The sequence below is a fragment of the Magallana gigas genome, chromosome 1 (assembly GCF_963853765.1).
Source record: "Magallana gigas chromosome 1, xbMagGiga1.1, whole genome shotgun sequence".
Lineage (NCBI taxonomy): Eukaryota > Metazoa > Mollusca > Bivalvia > Ostreida > Ostreidae > Magallana > Magallana gigas.
The window spans coordinates 15,067,396-15,091,210 of NC_088853.1; the positions used below are offsets into that span (position 1 = coordinate 15,067,396).

At 32.6% G+C, this 23,815-nt stretch overlaps 2 protein-coding genes across 2 annotated transcripts; one reads left to right on the forward strand and one right to left on the reverse strand.

Annotated features, from left to right (window-relative positions):
* Positions 1-888: 888 nt before the first annotated feature.
* LOC105324084 (dynactin subunit 6) lies at positions 889-5,932 on the reverse strand. Its single transcript, XM_066083899.1, has 8 exons — positions 5,856-5,932; positions 4,561-4,625; positions 4,167-4,272; positions 3,837-3,913; positions 3,067-3,114; positions 2,397-2,539; positions 1,342-1,461; positions 889-1,168 (listed from the first exon to the last, which is right to left on the reverse strand). Exons 1-7 carry the CDS (start codon positions 5,927-5,929, stop codon positions 1,369-1,371), a joined length of 606 nt encoding a protein of 201 aa, XP_065939971.1. The 5' UTR covers positions 5,930-5,932; the 3' UTR covers positions 889-1,168; positions 1,342-1,368.
* A 1,125-nt stretch (positions 5,933-7,057) lies between these two features.
* Positions 7,058-10,478, forward strand: LOC105343834 (E3 ubiquitin-protein ligase TRIM71). The gene is made up of 2 exons (XM_034464528.2): positions 7,058-7,985; positions 8,213-10,478. Exon 2 carries the CDS (start codon positions 8,249-8,251, stop codon positions 9,923-9,925), a length of 1,677 nt encoding a protein of 558 aa, XP_034320419.2. The 5' UTR covers positions 7,058-7,985; positions 8,213-8,248; the 3' UTR covers positions 9,926-10,478.
* The last annotated feature ends 13,337 nt before the right edge of the window (positions 10,479-23,815 follow it).

A 23,815-nucleotide genomic window follows, 5' to 3' on the forward strand; every position in this document is an offset into this window, starting at 1 on the left:
TATTAAACTTAACATATAAAAATTAAATCTAAAATAATTTTTGATTCTCTATTTTTAAAAATCTAAACATGCAGTAGATGTAAATGAACATGATAAATCATTTTCAAAATCTTCCTTTCATTTTTATTCCTTGTGGTCCACATAAAAATGTGAAAATTCATATTTGAGCCCAATATAACTTCTCTCTCTCTCTCTCTCTCAACTTGAATGCAAAAAGTATATTAATTCACATTAGTTTACTTATTTTATTTTGACTTCTACATGAATAAATACCTAATTATATACATGTTCATGTTAACAAATGACAATGACCTTAAACCGCTACTTAACAAACTGCAACATTTGTCTAATCTGTCAGTTAAGATCAGCCAACTTACCAGTCTCCTACATTGAAATTGGTCCATAATTGGTTAAAAGGGTTCATAATTTAAGGAAACATCCCACAACAAAAAAAGAGCCATAATAATTTAACCAAACAATGTCAGTAGTGTCCAATTTTGGCTTAATAAACAAGTGTACTTGATTATCAATAAAGCATAGAAAATTCTGGATCTTTCATTCCACATTAATTAATCGATTTTTACCTCATCTGAATTGAGATTTTTCTATATTGACAATAAATATACATGTACATAAGCTTATCGTAAATAAGGATAAACAGAAGAAAAAAAAAATATTTAACCGGAGATGAATTCTTGAACCGTATGATTTTTCCCACGAACAAATAAATATCTATAACGGTTTGCTCTCTCTCATATTAAGGTAATTTCATCCTCTATAAAATTTTGCATTAGTGCCATAAATTTTCAATAGAAATCGATATCTAAATTACAATAGGAATGCACACAACCTTAACTTACATGTAACTTGTAAGACCAAATCTTGACAGAAATCCATTCATAATTTTATTTCAATTTTAGAAGACATGTACATTTGACTGAAATAATCTCTTGATTTGAAAAATTCAGTCAAGAGTTCTCTTTCCTATCAAAGGGTTGTACCACCTGAATTTACATTCAAAGGCATTCACACTTGTGAAGTGAATGTTCCTGCAGTGCAGTGTCTGTGTGACACACATGTGACACATGTTCTATTTTAGAAAGAGCAAGCTTCAGCAGAAAATCAAGAGGTGGCGGACCCAAGCTCCAAGGAAACAGAAAATATTGCACTGAAAAAAATAAAATAAATGGATTTTAAATTTCATTGGCAATATATATATCTTTGTTATTGGAAGTAAAAATATTAGGTCTTGTATTGATGATACTGTAAATAATATTTTTGCTCAAAATTTAAAATTTTTGAAATTACTATTAAAAGTTCAGGAAAATTATTTGTTCTTACCTAATGTATTGAATTGGAAAAAATCCCCTATTTTCTCTGTGGAGTTCCCGCCTTGATCTTTTTCAGGTAATGGTAATTAGGTAAGATCTTGGCGAGGAAGTCAATCTGTAGAGACTGCGCCTGTGAATAGAGAAATACTCATTGATTAAATACATTAACCAGCTGAAGGAGAAAACAGTGGTTATATATTGTATAGGCTTTCAAATGTACATGTAGCACAGAGTTAAAGCCGTTTTAACGAGCTTGGACATTTGGTGGGATGTTACATGTACTAACTAGTTTTCTCATTAATCCAAATTTTCAAATATTGACCTCCTTTCTTTTAATTTGCTAAGAGAAGCATATTAATATTCATAGACTGTCAAAATTGAAAGTTTTTCTCCCCCTGGATCTGAAATTGACACTTTTCAACTTAAATACACAAGTGTCATTGTGTTCAATGAATTCATATCAATGACAATTCAACAAGAGTAGACCCCGCCTTCATCAAATCAGAGTTTTTTACATACTGCCCCAAGTCCAAGCTCTTAATTATAAGCTGGCTAAAATGGCTCTAAAAGTATAAAATAATAGAACATACGGTACATGTACATCAAAGAATTATGGAATCTAAAATAAAATTTAGGCAATTTTTTATTTACTGTAAACCAATTTACTTTATTTCGCGATTAACTGCCAATAAACTGATTCGCGAAGACTAATGTTCATGACCAAGCCTTATCCAGACCTGTATTGTTATAAAAACTACAGACAAAAGATTGGTTAGCGGCGAGAAATATTCGCGATGACAAGGCTCTCGCTAACCTCTTTGAAATTTCTAGCACGCGAATAAAAAGTTGGTTTACAGTATTTTTTTTGTCAATTAACTGCCCGCTGTATTTTACATCATCCTTTCGCTGAAAATTTGTTTACACGAATTCATCATTTCTGAAAATTAATATTTTGAGCGGATTTCACATGAAATGATTTCACTGCTTATCAAAAGAATACAATGGGAAATAGTGTAAGTTTTGAAATGTGGCATAAAAACTCTCTACAAAATTGTTCATACTTACCGGCGGTTTATCTGCGGCGACCCTGCGGTGACACTCTGAGCCGTAAATGATCGTGTTTTCAGGCAGGACTTCACAACTGGAAACCTCACACTTTGACCCAATAATACAGCCCGAGGTCAGCTCTACTTGCCGACCTACCCTCGCTAGAAGAAAATGCAACATAGTGAAAATCTTTCCGTCATGTCATATTGTAGAAGCAGAAATTTGTTGGCTTTAAATTTCATTGACTTCTGATCAAAACAAGTGTGGATCAAGGGGATGTTGGTTGTTGACCTAATCTCAAAAATTTAAATGCCGGTAGTAAGGTTGCTGACAATAGGCCTTCAACCCCCCCTCCCCTTTTGGAGTTATAAATGTTTTTTTTTTTAAACCAGAAAATCTATTTCCTGATGATTTTTTTGAAAATTACAGTACATTTACAAAGCATTCTTACAGAATATTTAATATAATGTATCTATTTCTAAAGAAAACGGATTATTATTATCTGCATTTGATGTCTGTTTCATTTATGTTCTGTAAATGTACATGTATAAAATGACATGCATCTTTTACATAAATTGTTCTATACATACATGTGCATGTATATATATGCTGCCCCTATGAGAACATATTACATTAAAATTCAAAGATAAAATAAAAAGAAAGATGAAAGAGGTGAAAATGAACAAACCTTTTGCCTCTACAACATTGTGGTCTCCAATTTTTGTTGCTTCTACATCTGATGTCAAAGTTAAGGGAAAAATTCCATAAAATATAACCAGTAAAACCTTTACCTTCATTAAACCTGAAATGCAGACCATTAACAACATTTAATCTTAATTAACTCAACCTGAAAGACCATTAACTTGCGTACATCTAAATAAAAACTTGGTTCCAGAAATCCAGATGCTAATAATCCAGATGCTTCACCTTATGGATGAATCTTAATTAAAGGGTAAATGTATGAATTGATTATTAGAATGTGAAATATTCTCCAAGGAGCAATTCATTTATCTTAATGCTTTGGTTGAGAATGGACGTGTCTAAATTAACGTGGAGCTGGAATGATTGTTTGACCCACATGTATTTAAGGATCCTTGACATCCCGTGACTTCTACTTTTTTGTCACAACATGGCAATTTACGTGCTTTGTGAAACAGTTTATATTGCCAAAATTTGGTATCTATTTCTGTGGCGTAATGGGTGTAGCTTCGGTGTACCACCCCACAGGTCCCAAGTTTGAATACGACAGGGACTTTTATTTTCATGCAGAGCTGTAAAATTTAAAAAATGATTCCCCAAGAATTGAAACTATTTTTAGCCATTTTCAAGTCTAACACATGATAAAAACCTATATATATCTTTAAGTAATTTAGAATAACGGGTTTTAGTGCAGAACTTTTCCTAGGTGTGTGGAGGAACCTTAAAGGTTGGCCTACATTTATATCAATTAAAGGATACAGGAATCCACTTCAAACACATTGTTGTTACCAATTATCATCACTTGCTGTGTTGTGTTAGTTTTTCCATCTGGATTCCTGTAAAAGGACATGATTTACTGTACAAGCCATAATTTTATATCAAAGTTTGAAATTCAGAATCAATGTAAACATTCCATACATGAATGTATAAAATAAAAAAAGAAAATCAAATCAGTTGAGGATATTACACTGCATTGATCATTTTGAGCTCGAAATGCATGGAAATCACTTTTCCACAGACAAAATTACATCCCTGACTATACAGAAATGTTAAAAATCTGGATCTGAATGAACTAGGTCAGGACCTTACCTATTGATGATCTGGACAAGTTCCTCAATGATGTTGTTCTCTCCGATTATAATTGGGCCATCCTCGGCTATAATCCTGGCTTTTGGGTGTATCACTGTTCGACTTCCTGTAGACATTTAGAAAATAATAAAGAATAGTTATGTCTAAAATAATTATGAATAGCGATGTCTACTGACTAGCAAATAATTCCATACTGTTACTTTACCATTACTTTGGGCAAAGTAGGGCTTGATCACTTACAAACATAAATATTCAAGTGTCATATTTCTTACTGAACTGTCAAAGCGAAATTATTTTGGAAAGAAATTTCATTGAACTGCAATACTACATAGCCTTTTAAGATTGCAATTTATTTTTCATCAATTATCATAATTGAAATAATTTGGGTCCAAACCTATTGTGATGTCTCCAACCAGTTCACTTTCCTCACATATTACAGCTCCAGGTTGAATTTTTATGCTTTAAAAACAAAATGTCATATTCCTATATGTATACAATGATTCAGGAACGAAAATGAGTAGTAAGATATATATATATTCTCTGAAGCTCGTGAGTGGTTACCCCAAGAATGCGTGACACATTAGTCGCTTGGTTAAACTTGTTACACTAAATTAATAATAACATACATGCATGCATCTAACTGCAGGTCTGTAGCTCCCTGTCTGAAAAAATTATGATGGACAATCTGGGAGCTACAGTGCCTCCCATAGTAAAAAACTGCAATTTATGACGCACAAAAAATTTGCTAGTTTTGGACCTATTAACCTCTTTTTCACACAAACTCTGCGAAAAAAATTAGTACCATTAAATTATTTACGCAATTGATTACTTTTCTTTCCTCACACTTTCTCTTCAACATGATAACCGACCTCGGAAAATGAAGTATATTAATAAACGTGGAAATCGAGAGTCTCCATTTTTAAATGTAAACAAACTGCACCACTTCAATTTACAGGGCTGGTGATGGTGTTTAAAAGACTATCAGAGGCAAGTGAAGTGACAATATCTGTAGTAAAATGTCCAAGGATTTTTTTTTTATCAAATATTTGTACAGAATGTGTTGTGCCGTAATTTGCAGATTTTTACTAGGGGTGGCACTGTAGCTCCGAGGTCATCCATCCAATTTTTTTCAGACCGGGAGCTACAGACCTGCAGCTAGCATGACTTATCATGTGTATAGGATTTCAATTTCTTTGTATTACTTTACAATATTTTCCTTTTTTTCTCAGTCTTGGACTAAATCTCGTGAGACTCACAAGGAAAGCAAAAAGGGACAAGACTCTAAAACCGTAACAAATTTAGGGCTTCCAACGATATGAAAGTGTAACGTTACTCTACAAAACTGCTATAAAAGTATAGTATAACAGGCTAAGAAGTTTAAGGTTATTTTACTACAAATGTGTTACTTAATAGGCAGAGAAATTCTATACATCTACCGTAAAAGCAATGGATATTTCTTATCCTTTCTTTGATATTTTATTTCACCTAGAATTGAATTAATGATCGTAGAGCTACAAATGTACTACTGAGTTGATTGGCAGAGAAAATTCGAGTCAACGATTTAAATAACTATTTTTTACTCCTAAGTCCTATGCTGTCTATAGATATCATGTTTACAACTATGGGTGTGCAACGATTTACACTGAAACATTGATGTAGTGATATAAAGCACCCTTTCACGTTACCTACCTCGATCGAGACATTTTTTGGTAAATAAAAAAAAGTGAGGAATTTCGAGCCCGATCATAAATTAAACCTGACATAAATCAGAGTACTGAAATGCAGACGGGAGCCGATTTTATTCAGGAGTGATCCACAGATAATAGTGATTTATACAGAATGAGGAATCTATTTAGGATTTTTCATCATTAGTCACGACGTATAGAGAAATCAATGGAGATATCCGTTTCTAAAACGTTAACAACACAATATTTGGTTCAAGAAATAAATACTGACAGTACAAACCCAGGAAAATTTTGGCTACCCACGAACATTGACCCCTAAAAAAAATCTCAGTTAACTGTACAGATATCACTCATAGCTAAAGATTAAATGTCCCCAAAGTATTATGGAGCAACTTCCAATAAAGAAATATCTATATAATGTATGTGATATTGTACACGTGGTTGAAAATATAAACATTGGGTTGCTTAATAAAATCATAGCCATGTTTGATGCTTTTGATGTGCATTGCCATGCTTTTTAAAAAATGAATGCGTGTCTGTTTTGAATTAAATTTTAGTATATCAAGCCAATTTGAAGAAACATTCTGCATAAATTAGTATACAATTATTTAATGCTTGAGCAGTCAATAGACCAGAATATTTTTCCCGAGGTGCAGGGAACAGCTCAGTATGATCTATTGCCCGAGGCCAACGGCCTTTTTTTTAGTTTTCTGGGTTGCATATTGCAGATGGTTTTCGTGCCATTATGCAATATACTCGGATTATTTTTTTTATCTTTTACTTGCACAAAACCTGTTGCATGCATTACAACATCTCAATTTAATATTAGTTTACACAAAGAAGGGGGAGTCTTCAACCCATTAGATTTTAAATAGTATTTTACCTTATATAAAGCTTTAAAACTGTTGATTATTTGATACTCCATTTTGATAACATTGAATTTGGTTTCACCAAGTACTAAAAACAGCGTCTATGTAAAGGAATATACATTCCCTGAGAACTATCAAAAGGATGTAACATTAACATAGATCGCAGTCTATTGACCGGCGGTCCAATAGATCGAAGTCTATTGACCGACGGTCTAATAGATTGCAGTCTATTGACCGGCAGTTCAAAATAGACGCAAATATTTAATTTGTAATAAAACAACAAAATCCCTTTGATTAGGTAATAATATAGTCTGTTTCACTTTTGATGCTATTACTATGTCAGGCGCGGATCGAAAACTAAACCTTAGGGGGGATCGCTACTAAGCGTGTTATTTGTTTCAAGAGCAGAAAAAACCTATATTTTCTATTGTCACATTTATATCTAGAACTCATTGTATCCACCAATTAATGGTGGTAAAGTTTAAAACGAATAAACGTCTAGATTTAATACTTGACTACAAGTACCTAGTTTCTGGTATATAAACTATAAATACGAGGCACGATTTTTACTGCGAAACTGAAAGGATAAAATAAAACCACGTGGTCTAAATTTGAATGACAATAACATTCGCAGGGGTGACGATGTGCTAAATGAATGGGTCAGATAAACCCGTATAATGTTTGTGTTTTAAGTTTATACTCACATAATTGGCGATAAAGACATAATAAAACTAACACCAGTCCTGGCCTATACATACATGTATAATGCTACGCAAAAGTAGTTTGTGGAGCGTCATGAGTGGACAGGGAAAGCAGGCTACACATAACATAGTCATTTTTTCTCTTAATTTTTGTGCTGTTGATGGGTTCGAACCCACTCGTTATTCTCAAAACAGTGTGTGTACTATTACATTTACACCAAATCCGCTTTTATAACAGATATATCGATTGAATATATAGAGGGATTGTAAATCACGGAAAATAATTTAAAGGTATTCCTTTGAAACGAAATGAATAAATTACACTCTCAAGCTGCATTGACTATATGTTAACCAGTGATAAAGAATGTCAATACATCTGTACAATGAGTGACCTAGATTTTGAATCAATGCAAAACCAAGCACACATTTGAACCTGGCATTTAAATCAATAAATCAATCACATGATCCTGCACAAGTAGCAACCGACAAGGAAGTATAAACACATAGAACCCGCCATGTTGTATCGCAAAGCTGAGTAGTTTACCAATGAGATATTAGCATTAGGTAAGTTTTATTACCCACTTTCTCATTGCGTATAAAATTCTTAATACTAGTAATCAAATATCAATTTTATGGTTCATTTTCTACATTATTTTAAATTCAGCCAAAAAATAATTCAAAATATGATGACCACTAATGTACAGTCAACGCGTAAAACTGTGGAATGATGTTTATTAAATCGAGATAATACATGTATAGATTAATTATACTTACTGAATTCGTCTTTTCAGGATTAGTCTTCTCATAGCTAAAAGGTTTACCTGAGCATGCAAAGCCGCTATAGTCCCCAGGATGTTGTACGATGCAACATGTGCAAAACTTCTGTGGCCCCCGTGTACTGTGAAGTTTGCCATATACATCTGTGTGAAGTTTGTGTAGGGGAACATTTATCCGATTCCTCAAAAGCCCATAATGTGGTGCGATTTAGACAATACGTAACTACTCTGAAGTATCCCAAGTGTAAGAGACATTCCACCAAACAATGTGAGCTCCACTGTGAACAATGTGACAATCCTATTTGTGCAAAATGTATTTCTTCTAAAAAACATTTAGGACATATACAAGTTGACATTTTCCAAAATTTGGAAGACAAGAAAGAAGTTTTACGAAAAGAGTTGCAAGAATTAGAGAAATCCATTTCTCCAAAATACAAAGAGATAGCATCTAACATCTCGCTGCAGAAAGCTGATCTGAGTAAAAACTCCCAGAAATTGACAACAGCCATCAAGAAACAAGGAAAAGTCTGGCACAGAGAAATAGATACCATTATCACAAACCTGAAATCTGACGTGGAAGAAAAGGAATCCAAACAACTGGTAATCCTAAAAAAGCAAGAAGAAGAAATAACATGCACAATTTCTGAAATAACACAAATCATTGCTGATCTGAAGGATTTACTGGGCTCCAAAGATGTCACCCTTGTCTCTGAATACAAATCCAGGAACGCTGAATTTAGAAGATTGCCTCCTAAACTCAAAATCTCCTTATCAAACTTTAGGCCTCAGAAAATTCACACAGATCAGTTGCTTGAACAGTTTGGCTCTCTGTCAGAATTATCTTTAATTACAGAAGAACAAGATTACAGCATGCGAACCCAGGGAGCCGAGTCCTCTCCCCAAGTCTCGTCACTGCTGGATGTACCCCGGGTCATCACAGCTATAGACACAGGGTATGAATATCAATACGGTGTGGCCTGTCTGAATGATACAAATATATTGACGCATGGTAATAGCAATATAATGAAACTCTACAACCTCCATGGGGAACTTGTGAGGTCCATCCAAACCGAGTCAAGGAACCATCCAAGTGACATAGCAGTGACTAGGAATGGGGATATCGTTTATACTGATTATAAAAACGGAACTGTAAACATTGTAAAGGATACACGGATAAAGACAGTGATTAGACTAGAAAGGTGGAAACCTCTCAATGTCTGTAGTACCTACTCTGGTGACCTCCTGGTTGTCATGAACAGTGATGATGATAAACATACAAAAGTTGTGCGTTACTCTGGTTCCACAGAAAAACAAACAATTCAGTACGACAGACGCAAAAGTCGACCTCTCTATTCATCTGGTGGATTATTTAGCACTAAATACATATGTGAGAACAGGAACCTTGATATCTGTGTGTCAGACCGTGAAGCCAATGCAGTAGTGGTGGTCAATCAGGCCGGGAAACTCCGGTTTACCTACACTGGTCCTCCCTCTACTCCCAATGGATCATTTAGTCCACTTGGCATCACTACAGACAGCCAGAGTCGGATCATGATAGCAGACTGGGACAACGACTGTATCCACATCCTGGAGCAGGACGGACAGTTCCTTTGTTACATTGACAACTGTCATGTACTCGGTCCATCGGGTTTAAGTGTGGACAGCAAAGACAACCTCTTTGTGGCTGACGACGCATCTAAAGTGAAGAAAATCCAATATTACATGTAAAAAAATAATTTTATATATCAAACGTAAAAAGTGAAAGGAAAATTTTTTCTTGACATCTTAAAAATCTGTATTGTTAAAATTTTCTTTTACAATGATCTTTATTATTTATTTCGTGTGTATCTGTGTGGGAATCTGTAACAAAGCTCTATAAAAATAGGAAAGAGTAGGTTGAGGTTCACACTTTTTTTGTATATTGGTACTATAATTCATTTTCAGTCGGATATCATACAAAATAGGTTTACAATGATGTGTATGATTTGATTTATGATCACGTACTGTATACAGGGTTATTTTTGCCCTTTTACACTTGCAAACGGTTTGTCCCGTCTTAAACTCGCTCATACAAAGTTGTGTTCAAAAAGGGATAATATAAGACATTAAAATTAGCACACTGACAACGAGGGCGAAAGGGGCGAAAATAAAAGGGGTGAATATTTTCCTGTATGCAGTCATGCAGTATTTCACTCATTTTAAAAGTGCTCTTCTCAAATATTAATTGCTGCTATGTATTCCTTACATTACACTGAAATCAATATTAAATGCGAAATTAATACTTTTGGAATTACTTTTTTTAATAATGGTGAAAGAGGGGTGTAGAGTGTTTGCTGTTGCCTATATAGACACATATAAATCTACTAAACAATCTGTGTAAAAATTTATACAGAAACCAGGAAAGTTGCCAATGTCCTTAAAAGGAGGTACATTCTAGTAAGAAGAAAACACCATAAATCAAAATTTTATTACCAATAAAGTACAATCAAACTAACTTCGATTAAAACCAAGATGTAGAAAGTACCCCACGTCTTGAGGAAATGAGTGTGAATTGCTTGTATTTATTAATTTTATCTACAATGGAGGAATTCAGTAGAGATATACATGGGAGTGTTTTTCAAGGCATTGAACTTATTTTCCGATATAATGTTGCCGTATATTGCCCGCAAAAAGATGAAAGAGTGCATTATTAATTAGAGCCGGCTCACGAAAGACAAGCCGAGTAAGAACATATATGAAATAAAATAAAGTATGCATGAACTATATAATCTTTTTCATATTCTTAAAAGAATATATATATCGTCAAGTTCTTGAAAGTTTTGCAACAATATTACACTAATTAAATGCTTGCGTACAGCATGTGAGGGCGTTAGAAATACTGGGCCGTTCTTGAGAATAATGGGTAGTATAAGTATACATCTGCTTGTCTTAATTTCACAAAACATTATTCTCATGCGACAAGCGAATATGGAGACTATTTCCTTCAGATTTTTGTCATTTTCATGTAAAAAAGTCAATGACATCATCGTGGAGAATAATGACGTCATTTACTCGCTTACGTCACGGAATGTATCTCAATATTCTACAGTTTGTCTGGAAAGCCTTCGATGTGTCTCTTTTGTGTTTAACCGGGGCTATTTGAATTGTACGCTCATATCTACCTCAACTTCTTCAAAAACAGTTCCTACCGGAACCTCTGTACAGCTTTACGGGAAATGTTTTGTTCGAAGGTACCTTGAACCTGATTTGAAATCAAAAGCTTTAACGACAGCAGGTAAACGTGTTAAAGTGCTAATATTTACATCCTTCTGTGCTTTTCCATTAAATTCTGTGATATTCAAACGCCTCTAAATGCAACAACAAATCACTGGTACTCAAATGTTGAAATGACGACCTAATCATGACATCACAAAAGTTGAACGCTGAAAACTGCAACGTCACAAGCAAAATCAAAGTTCATGCTTGTGGCTGTTACTGTGGCTCTTCCATTAATATCAACTTACCTTTTGGATAAGATAAAGGAATTTAAAGGTATACATGTAAATCACTTTTGCAGACAAGGCAAGAAGTTAAAGAATGTAAATATAAGCATTAAATTATTATTTTTTGAAGTATACAGTCTCATAACTGCGGCGATGTGTGCATACAAATTTTCATAACGCACTTACGCGTGTTACACAATTTGTATGCACACACGCTGCTGTTATGAGATTGTATACTTAAAAAAAATCATGATTCAATGCTATATTATACTTGATGTAAAAAAGGCCACATCATGCATTTACAACATATTTTTAAAAACTAGCTTAAAAACGTCACCAACATATGTTTAACTTTTAATTGAAAGAGACAGTACGGCTGGAAACATATGTGTGAGTTATTTCAGATTTACCTATTGTATAGTTAGGAAATAAGAAATAACGTTGATTGTAATAGTTAAAACCCCTTTCACAAACTTAATTAACGTAATAATAAGAATCCGGAAATTTAAGGATCGTACAAACCGGAAGAATCTTATATCGTTTATTTGCACCACGTGGACTTTGATTGACAGTAATTGACACGTACTGAAAACTATAAGACCTTCGACCGACTACTATGGAACGCCTCAACTGCCTTATGTAGATAATCTTCATAATATGATGATACTTCAACATTACATGCTGATACTTTAACATTACATGATGGTACTTTAACATTACGTGCTGATACTTCAACATTACATGCTGATACTTTAACATTACATGCTGATACTTCAACATTACATGCTGATACTTTAACATTACATGATTGTACTTTAACATTACGTGCTGATACTTCAACATTACATGCTGATACTTTAACATTACATGATGGTACTTTAACATTACGTGCTGATACTTCAACATTACATGCTGATACTTTAACATTACATGATGGTTCTTTAACATTACGTGCTGATACTTCAACATTACATGCTGATACTTTAACATTACATGCTGATACTTCATTATATGATGGTACTTCACTATGCAGTAGTTCTAAAAATAGGGTTAGGGAAGCGTCGCCTAGGGAACGAAATACGCTAAAACTCAGAACACACTGGATGCCTGTAAAGTTTTTAACACAGGGCTGTTTCTCTGTTTCAGAGATTGATCAGATTGGACTAAGGTCCACTAAAACTTATTTAGATCGAGATACTCAACAAATGCTACTATTTGATTAAGTGTTGTCGTTTAAATGGGTCATTTTGAATTTTAAAGAATGGCTGCATTGTGAGACAGTTCATTTGGGCTCAGCGCATAAAAATCAGGGGGTACCAAAAGTCCTTCAGGGAATTTTGGTCTAAAAATGTGCATTCAGAACCCAGTCTTTTGGCGCTTAGTCAGAGCGAACAGCTAATTTTTTTTTTTAAAAAGCACCTAAACAAATACTTCTGTCATTCATGTTACATGTAGATTGGACTTATGGGGATTAATGGGTTCTTCCTGGAGATCCACTTGAAAGAGTGGGCAATGAAAGCACTGATTTGTTCAACAGTACAGTTACTGCTAAAGTCAGATTCAACAGCAATGCAATGCTTTAATCTTTGCATGTTATAAGTTGCATGTGTGGTTGCCGTTTGCCTAAATACATTGCACCAAAACAAATCGTATGTTTCGACAATATTTTTATTCAGTAGAGATCCTCTCTCATGAGCTGTAGTGTATTTTGTTCTTCTTCTTCCAGCTTTTTTTTTTATTTTTGTTTACACATAAATCCACATACACACATATTTCAGACATATTTCATACATTTCAAGATTCTACATATTGTAATATCTTATTAATCTAAAGGAAATAGATTATCCGTGTAGTGTGGTACATGTATCAAAATATTTGTTCACAAGTCACTATAATTAAAAAAAAGAGAATAGTTTAAGCAATCACATATGTCATACCACTTGTTATAATTTCTCACAAATAGTTTGCCAGTGGTTTTCATAATCTGAGTATCTACAGTTTTTCAATAACATATTTTTCAAGCAGAATCCTGTTTTTATTATTTGTAGTTCCAGCTTTTTGACATGATCCAAACTAGTCTCAGTGGACCTTAGTCCTATATGATCAATCTCTGAAACAGAGACACAGCCCTATGTTAAACTTCCCTATTTTTAGAACCACCGCATAGTGAAGTACCATCATATAATGAAGTATCAGCATGTAATGTTGAACTATCAGCACGTAATGTTAAAGTACCATCATGTAATGTTAAAGTATCAGCATGTAATGTTAAAGTATCAGCACGTAATGTTAAAGTACCATCACGTAATGTTAAAGTACCATCACGTAATGTTTAAGTATCAGCATGTAATGTTAAAGTACCATCATGTAATGCTGAAATATCAGCACGTAATGTTAAGGTACCATCATGTAATGTTGAAATATCAGTATGTAATGTTGAAGTACCATCATGTAATGTTGAAGTATCATCATATTATGAAGATTACCTACATGAGGCAGTTGAGGCGTTCCATAGACTACGGTCATAATGGTATTATAGGTAAAAGGGACTCTGTAAACGGAACATCCTCACATACTCGATCATTTTTAAATGGTTTACCAATTGTGGTTTATTTTAAAATGAACCATAAATATGTCAAATAACCCCTCAAGGGGCCTCATTTGCAAACATTGTAGCAAATCCTATGATAAACACGTAACTTACATGCTTACACAATAATAGTTGTGGTTATTTTAAAAAACTTTGAACAAGTATTACCTGGGAGAAGTAGAAAAGACATATTTTTATCAACAAACATGTCCAGGAGGATCTTCGCGAGCCCTGCATGTGTTTTGTTTACAGTAAATACGCATTTGTAATAGTATAGAAGGCTGAACCCCATAACACGTTGCGATGTAAATATGTGAAAGGCTATACGTAATTATTAATTTTATTGAAAACATTAGATTTATTTCATGGAGAACTTTGTAATTTCTGAAAGTTTATACATTCATGAGAATGATCGAACCCGATCGTAATTTTTTTTTAAGTCGGTTTTTTTATAAGATGCGCCGTACTGTCTCTTTAAGAATAAATTTGTGAAGACGCTGTCGTTCAATGTGTATTTGCATACATATATTAAAAATTTTTACTATTCGCGAGAACTTTAACGTTGCAAAAATTTAGCAAATAATTCGCCATGTGATGTTTTTCGCTAAAGGTAAGTATGAAAATAGTTCGGACTTGAAAAAAAATTTGATCATCTTAATTGGAAATAAAATTACCCGAATAACCGGCCTTTTCAGGATCACAGTGGGCGTATTTCTTGTGAAAATCATTAAAATATATGTTTTGAAAAAAAGTCCTTAAAAATAAAATGGGGCATACGTTTATTATTTCATCACTCTAAAAAATATATTTAGCGCATTGTCAAATAAAAAAAAACAAGATTTAAACAAATCGTTGAATAATTTGTATTATCCAAATCGCATAAGATGGTTTCTTTGGATATCGGTAAGTATTATGATATCGAGGAATTGGAATCTACAAGCATTTTTTTTTTATGTCGAAATTTCAATAATTAATAAAATTAGTATTAATGATAAAGTTCCGCTTAAAGTTTGACTCTATCAATGCAATAACAGTTCCAATCTTTATTGCATTTCATTTCTTGCGACACTTTTATTGACTATAGCAAAGACAACAGTGTTCAAATTTTGTCTCAGTCTAAGACTGCTTCGTGGTCTTGAACAATGGCTTGAACGGGTTAATTTACTTTGTATGGAACTGTGTTTATATATAACTTTGTATTTCAGATCGACAGTACACCTTTGTTACCTCTCCATTTGTACCAAGAAATATTGCTAAGGTAACATATATTTGATAAGCAAAGTAGTACATTTCTCAAAAGAAGTTTAAATAATTTAATGTTTGAATCAATGGATTTCTATCACAAGACATGTGTATAATTATCAAATTTTGATATCAATTTGAAGTTAAAATAAAATATTACTTTCTTTGTTGTTTTTTCTTTTATCAAAATAGATGTTTATAATTAACATGATTATTTTGACGTTTCATTCAATAATCCTTATTGGTTTACATTCAGGACATCTGTGGATTAAGCGGATCTTATCTTCTAGAAATCGATTCACAGGCTGAGTGGGATTGGCTTCTGGTGTACGGTATGAGCAATCAATGCCAATGATTTCTTCATAATAAAAAAATCATTTTTCAAGTTTCCTTAGGTTATCAATCTTCACACAGTCATCATAGATATATTTCATAAAGGGCGTTAGGATCGTTAAATTCATAATCTTATTAAAGCGAAAAAAAAATCATATTTTTATATACATGTAAAAGTAGATCAGCCCAAATTTTAAACAAACAAAAAAATTAATAAAAGTAACAATCAATATTTTTTTGCATTATAATCAATTGCTCTAACAATGAAATGAAACAATCTTAGACTAAAGTCAAAATTTGTACACTGTCTCAATGCCCCAATTAATATAACTAACACAATTGAAATTCTATGAAATGTGTCTAGATATATGTTGAACAAATTTTGACATAAGTCTGCTTTATGATTCTTGGACCTGCAAAACTTTTGTTAAGAATGATAAAAGGGAGGAATTTTTAAAAGTCCTAACCATATTCTTAGATCCAAATTTTCGTCTGATTTAATAAATTGCTAAGAAGAAACTGCGAATGTTGATGAAATCAACGAACATGCACAGATCTAGAGGGGGGGGGGGTTAGGGGGGTCTGGACCCTTCCTATAAAATTTAAATTTCTTTAAATAATATTATAATATTACCAAAAATATGCCACAGACCCCCCCCCCCCCCCCCCCCCCCGGAAACATTTTCTGGATCTGCGCATGACGAAAACCGCTCACAAATCTTAAATTAAAAGCTAGGATATATAATTTGATCATTCACCTAATAAATCAATAATTCATCTTTTGTAGCTCCAACCAGGGTTATTCTTCACTGGGACCACAGATGAAGAAGAAAGAGGGGTGTTTAAATTGGAGACATCAGGTCAAACAATGACGTTGTTGTATACAAATTTGAACACAAGCAACCAAACAATCAACTGTATCGTTTTGGGCAAATACAACAGTTTGATGTCACTGCTCACGTCTGAGTGTACAATACATATACCGTTTGCCTGCGAAAAGGACATATAGTCAACAAACATTAAGCAAAGAAAAAAAAGTCAGCAGATTTTTTAAATATATTTTTTATACAATTGAAATTTGATGTTCGATATTCATGTTTAAATTGAAAAAAATTAAAAAAACATGCAATTAAACGTTTACAATCAGAAATTGAAGCATTGTTTTTGTGGCAAAATATTGATGTATGTTCAGGACATTAAAGATAAAAGTTAATGTAGATTTCAATACAACACTGGACAATACAAAACAGTAATTCTAAGTATAGGTGCAACTATTTGTGCGAAACAGTTTAGAAATCATTACTAAAATCATGTTAAACTGAATCGAATAAATCCAGAAAAATATATAAGCAAGTGACAAAAATGTTTATTCTGTTCTTGTGTATGCTAAATGTGTACATTTTCAGTCACGGATCTTTTCGTTAGGCCTCTCTTACTTTACATACGTTTATAAAAAAATATCTGCTATTGTAGATTAAATATTGAAATAATCATTGCTGAAATGCTTAAAACAAAAAATGACACAATCGATTTTAAGAATTATTACAGATAAGTCCTCTGGAAAAGGTAAATATAAAATATGTATGGCGGACATAGATAGGTATTTCTCTTTCCATGATTCAAACTCTAACGTTCCAGCGAATGTAATAGTCATCTAAGAGCGTCGATCGACCGCCGAGCCTTATTTTAAAAAAAAAACACAATGCAAAGAAGTTGAATTAAATTCCTTTATTTACAATCTTAATTCTACATAATCAGATGTAGGCTATTTGGATCAGTCCTCCAAGCTACTTGTGTTCTCGAGGCTCTCTGCGGATCTTCTGTACCTTTTCTTCTCTCTACTTCCGCTAGATCTACTTCCGCTAGATCCGCTTTTTTTGTTGCTGCTGTTGCTGTTTGATCCGCTCCCACGTTTGTGATGGTGGATCACCTCAACACGTGTCCGGATGTGTTTCAAAATAGCCGACCTGGGAGCTCCCTAAAAGCGAAGATTTAAAGGGGCATGGTCACGATTTTGGTCAAATTTTATTTTTCTGTTTTTATAATTTGCAATGCTTTAGGAATGCATTTCTAATGATCAAATGAAATTTGGATGCCAGTCGTTGAGTTTTAAGCAAGATACAGGGCTCACAATTTTTCGTTCTGTAAATAAGGCTCGTGCCATGTATTTGTTTACATAGGTTCAATGTACCAGTAAAAAATCTTTTTATAAAGGTGGTTTGTCTATCTTATTATTCATTTAAAGCATAAATAAACAGTTCCAAATGATTAACACATTCATTTTAGGTATAAAACTGGAGTTTTCCCTTCAACATTCGAAATGTAAACAAACGCTTTGTTTACATAGCGAAGAATTGTAAGCTCTGTAACTCGCTTATAACTCATCAAATGAAACTCAAATTTTAGTTGCCTATTAAAAATGCCTTACTAAAGCATTGAAAACATTAAAATCGAAAAAATACTCTTTTGACCAAAATCGTGACCATGCCCCTTTAAGGCATGTGGAGTTATTGTGTGTTACAGGTATAACAGTGAAGTTTTTTTTTATAAAACACACTAAAGCCAATTTGAAGCATTTAGTTAAAAAATTAATCCATAATGTACTACTACCCCGTCACATTATATGGAAATGTCTTTTTCTGTGTTATATCTACATTATTTTTTAAAACTCGTTCAATCATACCATCTCTTGCATATTCTAAATACACGTACTTGTATGATTGCTTTCTCATCCAAGATGTATGGATTTTTTTCCCGTTATTTTTAAATTAAAATGCATAATATAAGGTATGAATTTAAGAGTTTGTGGTTTTTTGGTTAATTTATTGATGGGAAAAATTGCCAAAATTAGAGAATCATCCCGGAATAAATGATAAAAATTTCTTATTTAAAATAAATTCAGACTTACCTGTCCATATTCTGTAAAATGAAAATAAAATGTCAAACATAGAAGTACATTATAAGCATACAACAAAAAAGAAATCATTCAAATTGACATGAAACTGAATAATTCATTGCATTGGCGCTTAAATATCAAAGAAAATATATAGTGAAGTGATAAAATTTTCGCGTTTTCCGGTCTTTCATATTTGTAAAAAGTAAGAGTGTTCGACATCCGTTGCTATTTTTAGATTGTATTGACCCCTTTTAAAAGACGAGCTCAATAAAAAATGTAGATAAGATCCAAATTTTAAAGGTGAAATTTATAGATTTATTTCTTGACCAAATAATGGTTTATATATAGAAAAATCAAATCTAAAATTTTCGGTAGATTTGATCGCTAATATCTTTATCATCCAGCCTGTTTGAAGTAATTTCTTATAAATCAACTGATATATCAATCATATCAATCACAACAATGCCGCTTTAGTAATTTCTTATAAACAAACTGATTTGGTAAAATTTATGGTTTAACAATCTTAACACTCTATAATAACAATAGTAGAACATTACAAAATGCAGCGACAATAAAAATCACTTCATGTTTCTTTTGATTTGTAAACATACCTCCTGCTTGTACGAGTACCAGTGAAAGGCACAAAATGGCGACGATAATTTTTAGATGCATTGTTGCGTATTTCCTAAATCCCAGCTTCGTCTATACCACAGTCTCCTGGTCTCCGCATTTTATATAAATACTAAAATTAATCCCCCATGTGAAGACTGGGCTAACATACTAATCGCTCTTTTGATATCGTGTTATGCCTGCATAAGCAATCGACATGGCGACAAATGGACATAAATTCTAACACCTATTGATCACCCATGCGTCTGTAATGGGTAACTTGTTAAGCCATTCAATCCATACTCAGAAAAAATTCATGGCAGAGTGTTGCCATATATTTATGTTGAACATTTGTTATTGTTAAAAACGTGCTTTGGAACTAAAACATAATTCAAAACAAAATTCAGGACAGAGTGTTGCGATATATTTATGCTTCACTTATGTATTGATCAATACAGTGCTGTTGAGCTAAAACAGAATTTTTAAATAAGATGACTATATTTTTAGTAATACATGAAATGCGACAAAAACGAAAACTGTAATGAAATATGTAAACGGAATGACCATTTGGTATAGCGTAGACTTCCTTAGTTAAAGTTACCTCACTAAATTTCAAATTATACAACATAAGATGGCGATATAAATGTTTTTGTTTTATTGTTTGAATCAACAGATTTGGCCGGACATTGTCTAAGCTAAGTGGTTAAAGAATCGTGCTTGTGAACCTTAGGTCATGAGCTCGAATCCGCGTCTGCTTTTTGTTCATATTCCCTGAACTAATATTTTGGAAAGATATTTCATTAAAAATCTAAAAACATCTTATACACCGTGCCTTTAATCATAACCAAATATTTTTTCTGAATAGAAAAACTCTTTCAAGGTGTATTAAGCCACTTCAAAAAGACATTCCAGTTAAAAAAAATAGATTAAAATTTATTTTTAAGCACACAATAGGACCAACTGCATATTTTGTGTTATGTGTACAGTGCTGCTACTATGAATATCATGAAAGTTAACAATACGATCTTATTTTATCCTATGATGTGAATATATGTTATTGTGTAATTACACAAGAAGATTGGAAACACGTTTTTACAACTTACGTGTTCCTCTCCTAATGATAATACATACAATACATGTATACACAATTATTATTTTTATATTACATGTTACTTATAGTTAATAACTTTATGATAGTAAGATTCATAAATATACATTTACAAAGTATTTGCAAATATATAATAAATAGTGTTGATATACAGTATAAAATAGCATAAACAAGAAAAATTAGTTATTAAATCTTCCAGACTCTTTAATAAAGTTATAAACTGCTGAAAAAATAAAGCAGTGTGTATTATAAGACAAATTGTCACTACCCCAAAGAAACAAATGTGAATTAATTAAGATAGTTTCTTCAATCCTATTAAAGTAGTTTAAATAGATTGTTTTAGCATTTACATAATTCTTGCATACAAACAAAAAAATGATAAACATCCTCCTTTTGACCACAAATACAATTGGGTGATTCAATAATGTTTGTTCTGTACAGATCATAATTCAAAATGCAACTCTGTCTCAATTTGGTATGCAAAATATTAATAAAGCGATTACCGAATGAAAAGTATTTCGGAGGTTGAGGAATACTTTCAATAATATTTTTCTTGAATATGTTAAGAGACTATGCTTCCCTAACTTCCAAATTGAGAGAATTTCATTTCTGAATAACGTCAGGTACAAAAGATTTTTTTTATAAAATTCTAATCTCCTGGTTCGAAAGGATGACAACTCCGTTAGTCTTATGTAATGGAATTACCTGTGTCAGCAGTATATTTACAATGCATGTACACAGTCTTTTATCTTGTTCTCGTGAGAGTGTGAAATGTGAAACCATATTAACAGGGAACTGTTGGTCCGATAGAAACATTGCATTACTTGTCCGAGTAACTGACGCCAAAAAATCCGTTGAATCAATGTGCATCTAGTCCGAATTCTCCATTCACACACGCCTTGTCGGTAGAGCTCGCTTTGCTCGCCGGTGTAATGAAGAATAATGACCCCCGTAGAATAATGACCGGGGGTCATTTTTCGACGTAGAATAATGACCCCCGGTCATTATTCTACGTAGAAAAATGACCCTTTTGCCTGAAGAATAAGTGCCATTTTCATAAAAATGAGCACACTCCACATGAAGAAAAGTGACCCCTGTAGAATAATGACCCCCTTGTAGATTAAAGTTTTTCAGTATATTTTGTTTTATTATTTGTGAAATAGTCTTTACAATATTGTTATTTTTACTGCTGCAGTTTACAGAAAGTAACAGAAATTATAATTCAAATTCAAAAAAAACTTAAAGTGAAAGAAGGGGTATATCTTAGAAATTAAAAAACCTTCCGTTATAACAAAACACTGGCGTGTTACATCGGGGTATGGTTGTCATCTTAAAGGGGCATGGTCACGACTTTAGTCAAAAATTATTTTTCCGATCTTAATGTTTACAATGCTTCAGTAAGGCATTTTTAATAGGCAACCAACATTTGAGTGTCATTCGTTGAATTATAAAAGCAAGTTACAGAGCTTGCAATTCTTTGCTATGTAAACAAAGCCTTTGTTTATATTTTGAATGTTGAAGTGAAAATTCCAATTTTAGACCTAATGAATGTGTTAAACATAATGAACTGTTTACCTAGGCTTAAAATGAATAAGAACGTTTTTGAGGCATCACCTTTATGAGACTACCTTTATCATATTATATGAAAACCATCCTTTATGATTTTGGATATTCATGGATTCTGTTTTGACACAATATCGTATATCATCTGTTAGAAAATTTTATGATAATTATATGATCATATGTTAATCAATACAATAATATAAAATTAAAAATTGCATCCTATCATAATTACAATATATATCTATTAATAATAACATAAAATACCGTACAAAAATTGTGAGATATGATATTGGAACGTATGATATGACATTGTATTGTTTTATACATTATTGTTTTTTTTCAAATAATACAATATCATCAAACATAATACAATATAGTATTAAATGAAACAATATCATATTGCAATAATGCATCATAACATGGAAACATATGTTATAATATTGTATAATATAGTATGATATTGTATAGTATGATACTGTATCATATTTGATAAATAATATGATATGATAATAGATTGATTAATGCATCAATAGTTTGTATGAGCATTGGTAACTTTGGATACAATAAAGATCGTGTGATCAAAATCAAGGGGGATATAAACCCCTAACATGTGCCCTAACCCTTTATAAACGCTTTTAGAAACAATCTTTTCTTATTATAATCGATTAGAGTTTATTATCTATTAAGATTTACTATAGTCGGGTACTCTTCACACATTTGCTCTAAAAGAATAAAGTCTATTCATAATTCAAATACAACATTACAACAAATGTTTAGAATATTGATGTTCATGTATTACGTAGAAGAAAACAAAACTAACGCAAACTGATTTTTTAAAAATCACTTTCCTCAAGAAATGTAATGAGGAGAATTAATATTCCTACGTTACCTGCCCCCTTAGTCTTTTTATTAAGATATATACCTTCATCATTCTAAGATTCAAAATTTATTCACCATTAACTATTGCTTATATTATTACAACAATTATTCTTTCATGATTATTGTTCGTTAATTATCACACAATATCCTTATTTTGTATGAATCTTTCTTTATTTGCGTCATTTCCCGCCGTATGTAGTCGAGAGAAGTGACGTAACTGTTAACGATCAATTTGTGGCAATGTAAGAGTGTTTTGTGTGTGCTTGCTACGGATGTGACAAACTATATACAGCGATTTATTTACAAATTCGGTGTTTATAACTTCAAAACCAGTTGAACAGAGTAAAAAAATAAGTAATTTCAAAGTCATATCTTTGATATGGGGTAATCAATTTCTATTCATATTTACGGGGGGGGGGGGGGTGTCATTTTTCGATGGGGGTCATTTTTCTTCATTTTTAACATGAAGAAAAATAACCCCTGGGTCTTATTTCTTCAGAAAAATCCAATTATTCTTCAGCTAGGGGGGGTCATTATTCTATGTCGAAAACTGACCCCCGGTCATTATTCTACGGGGGTCATTATTCTTCATTACACCGGCTAAACAATCTATGTAGAAATTTATACAGAAACAAGGAATTTTGCCAATGCCCTTATAGCTCATGTGAGCTGAACGATGAGATATAGTTGCATAAAATTTTTGTTAGAAGAGAACACCATAAATCAAACTTTTAATACCAATACAATACAATCAATCTAAATTCAATTAGAAGCAAGATATTGAAAGTATCCCACGTCTTAAGGAAATGAATATGAATTGCTTTTTTTTAAAATCAATTTTTATCTACAATGGAGGAAATCAATAGAGATTTACATAAGAGTGTTTTTTCAAGGCATTGAACTTGTTTTTCGATAA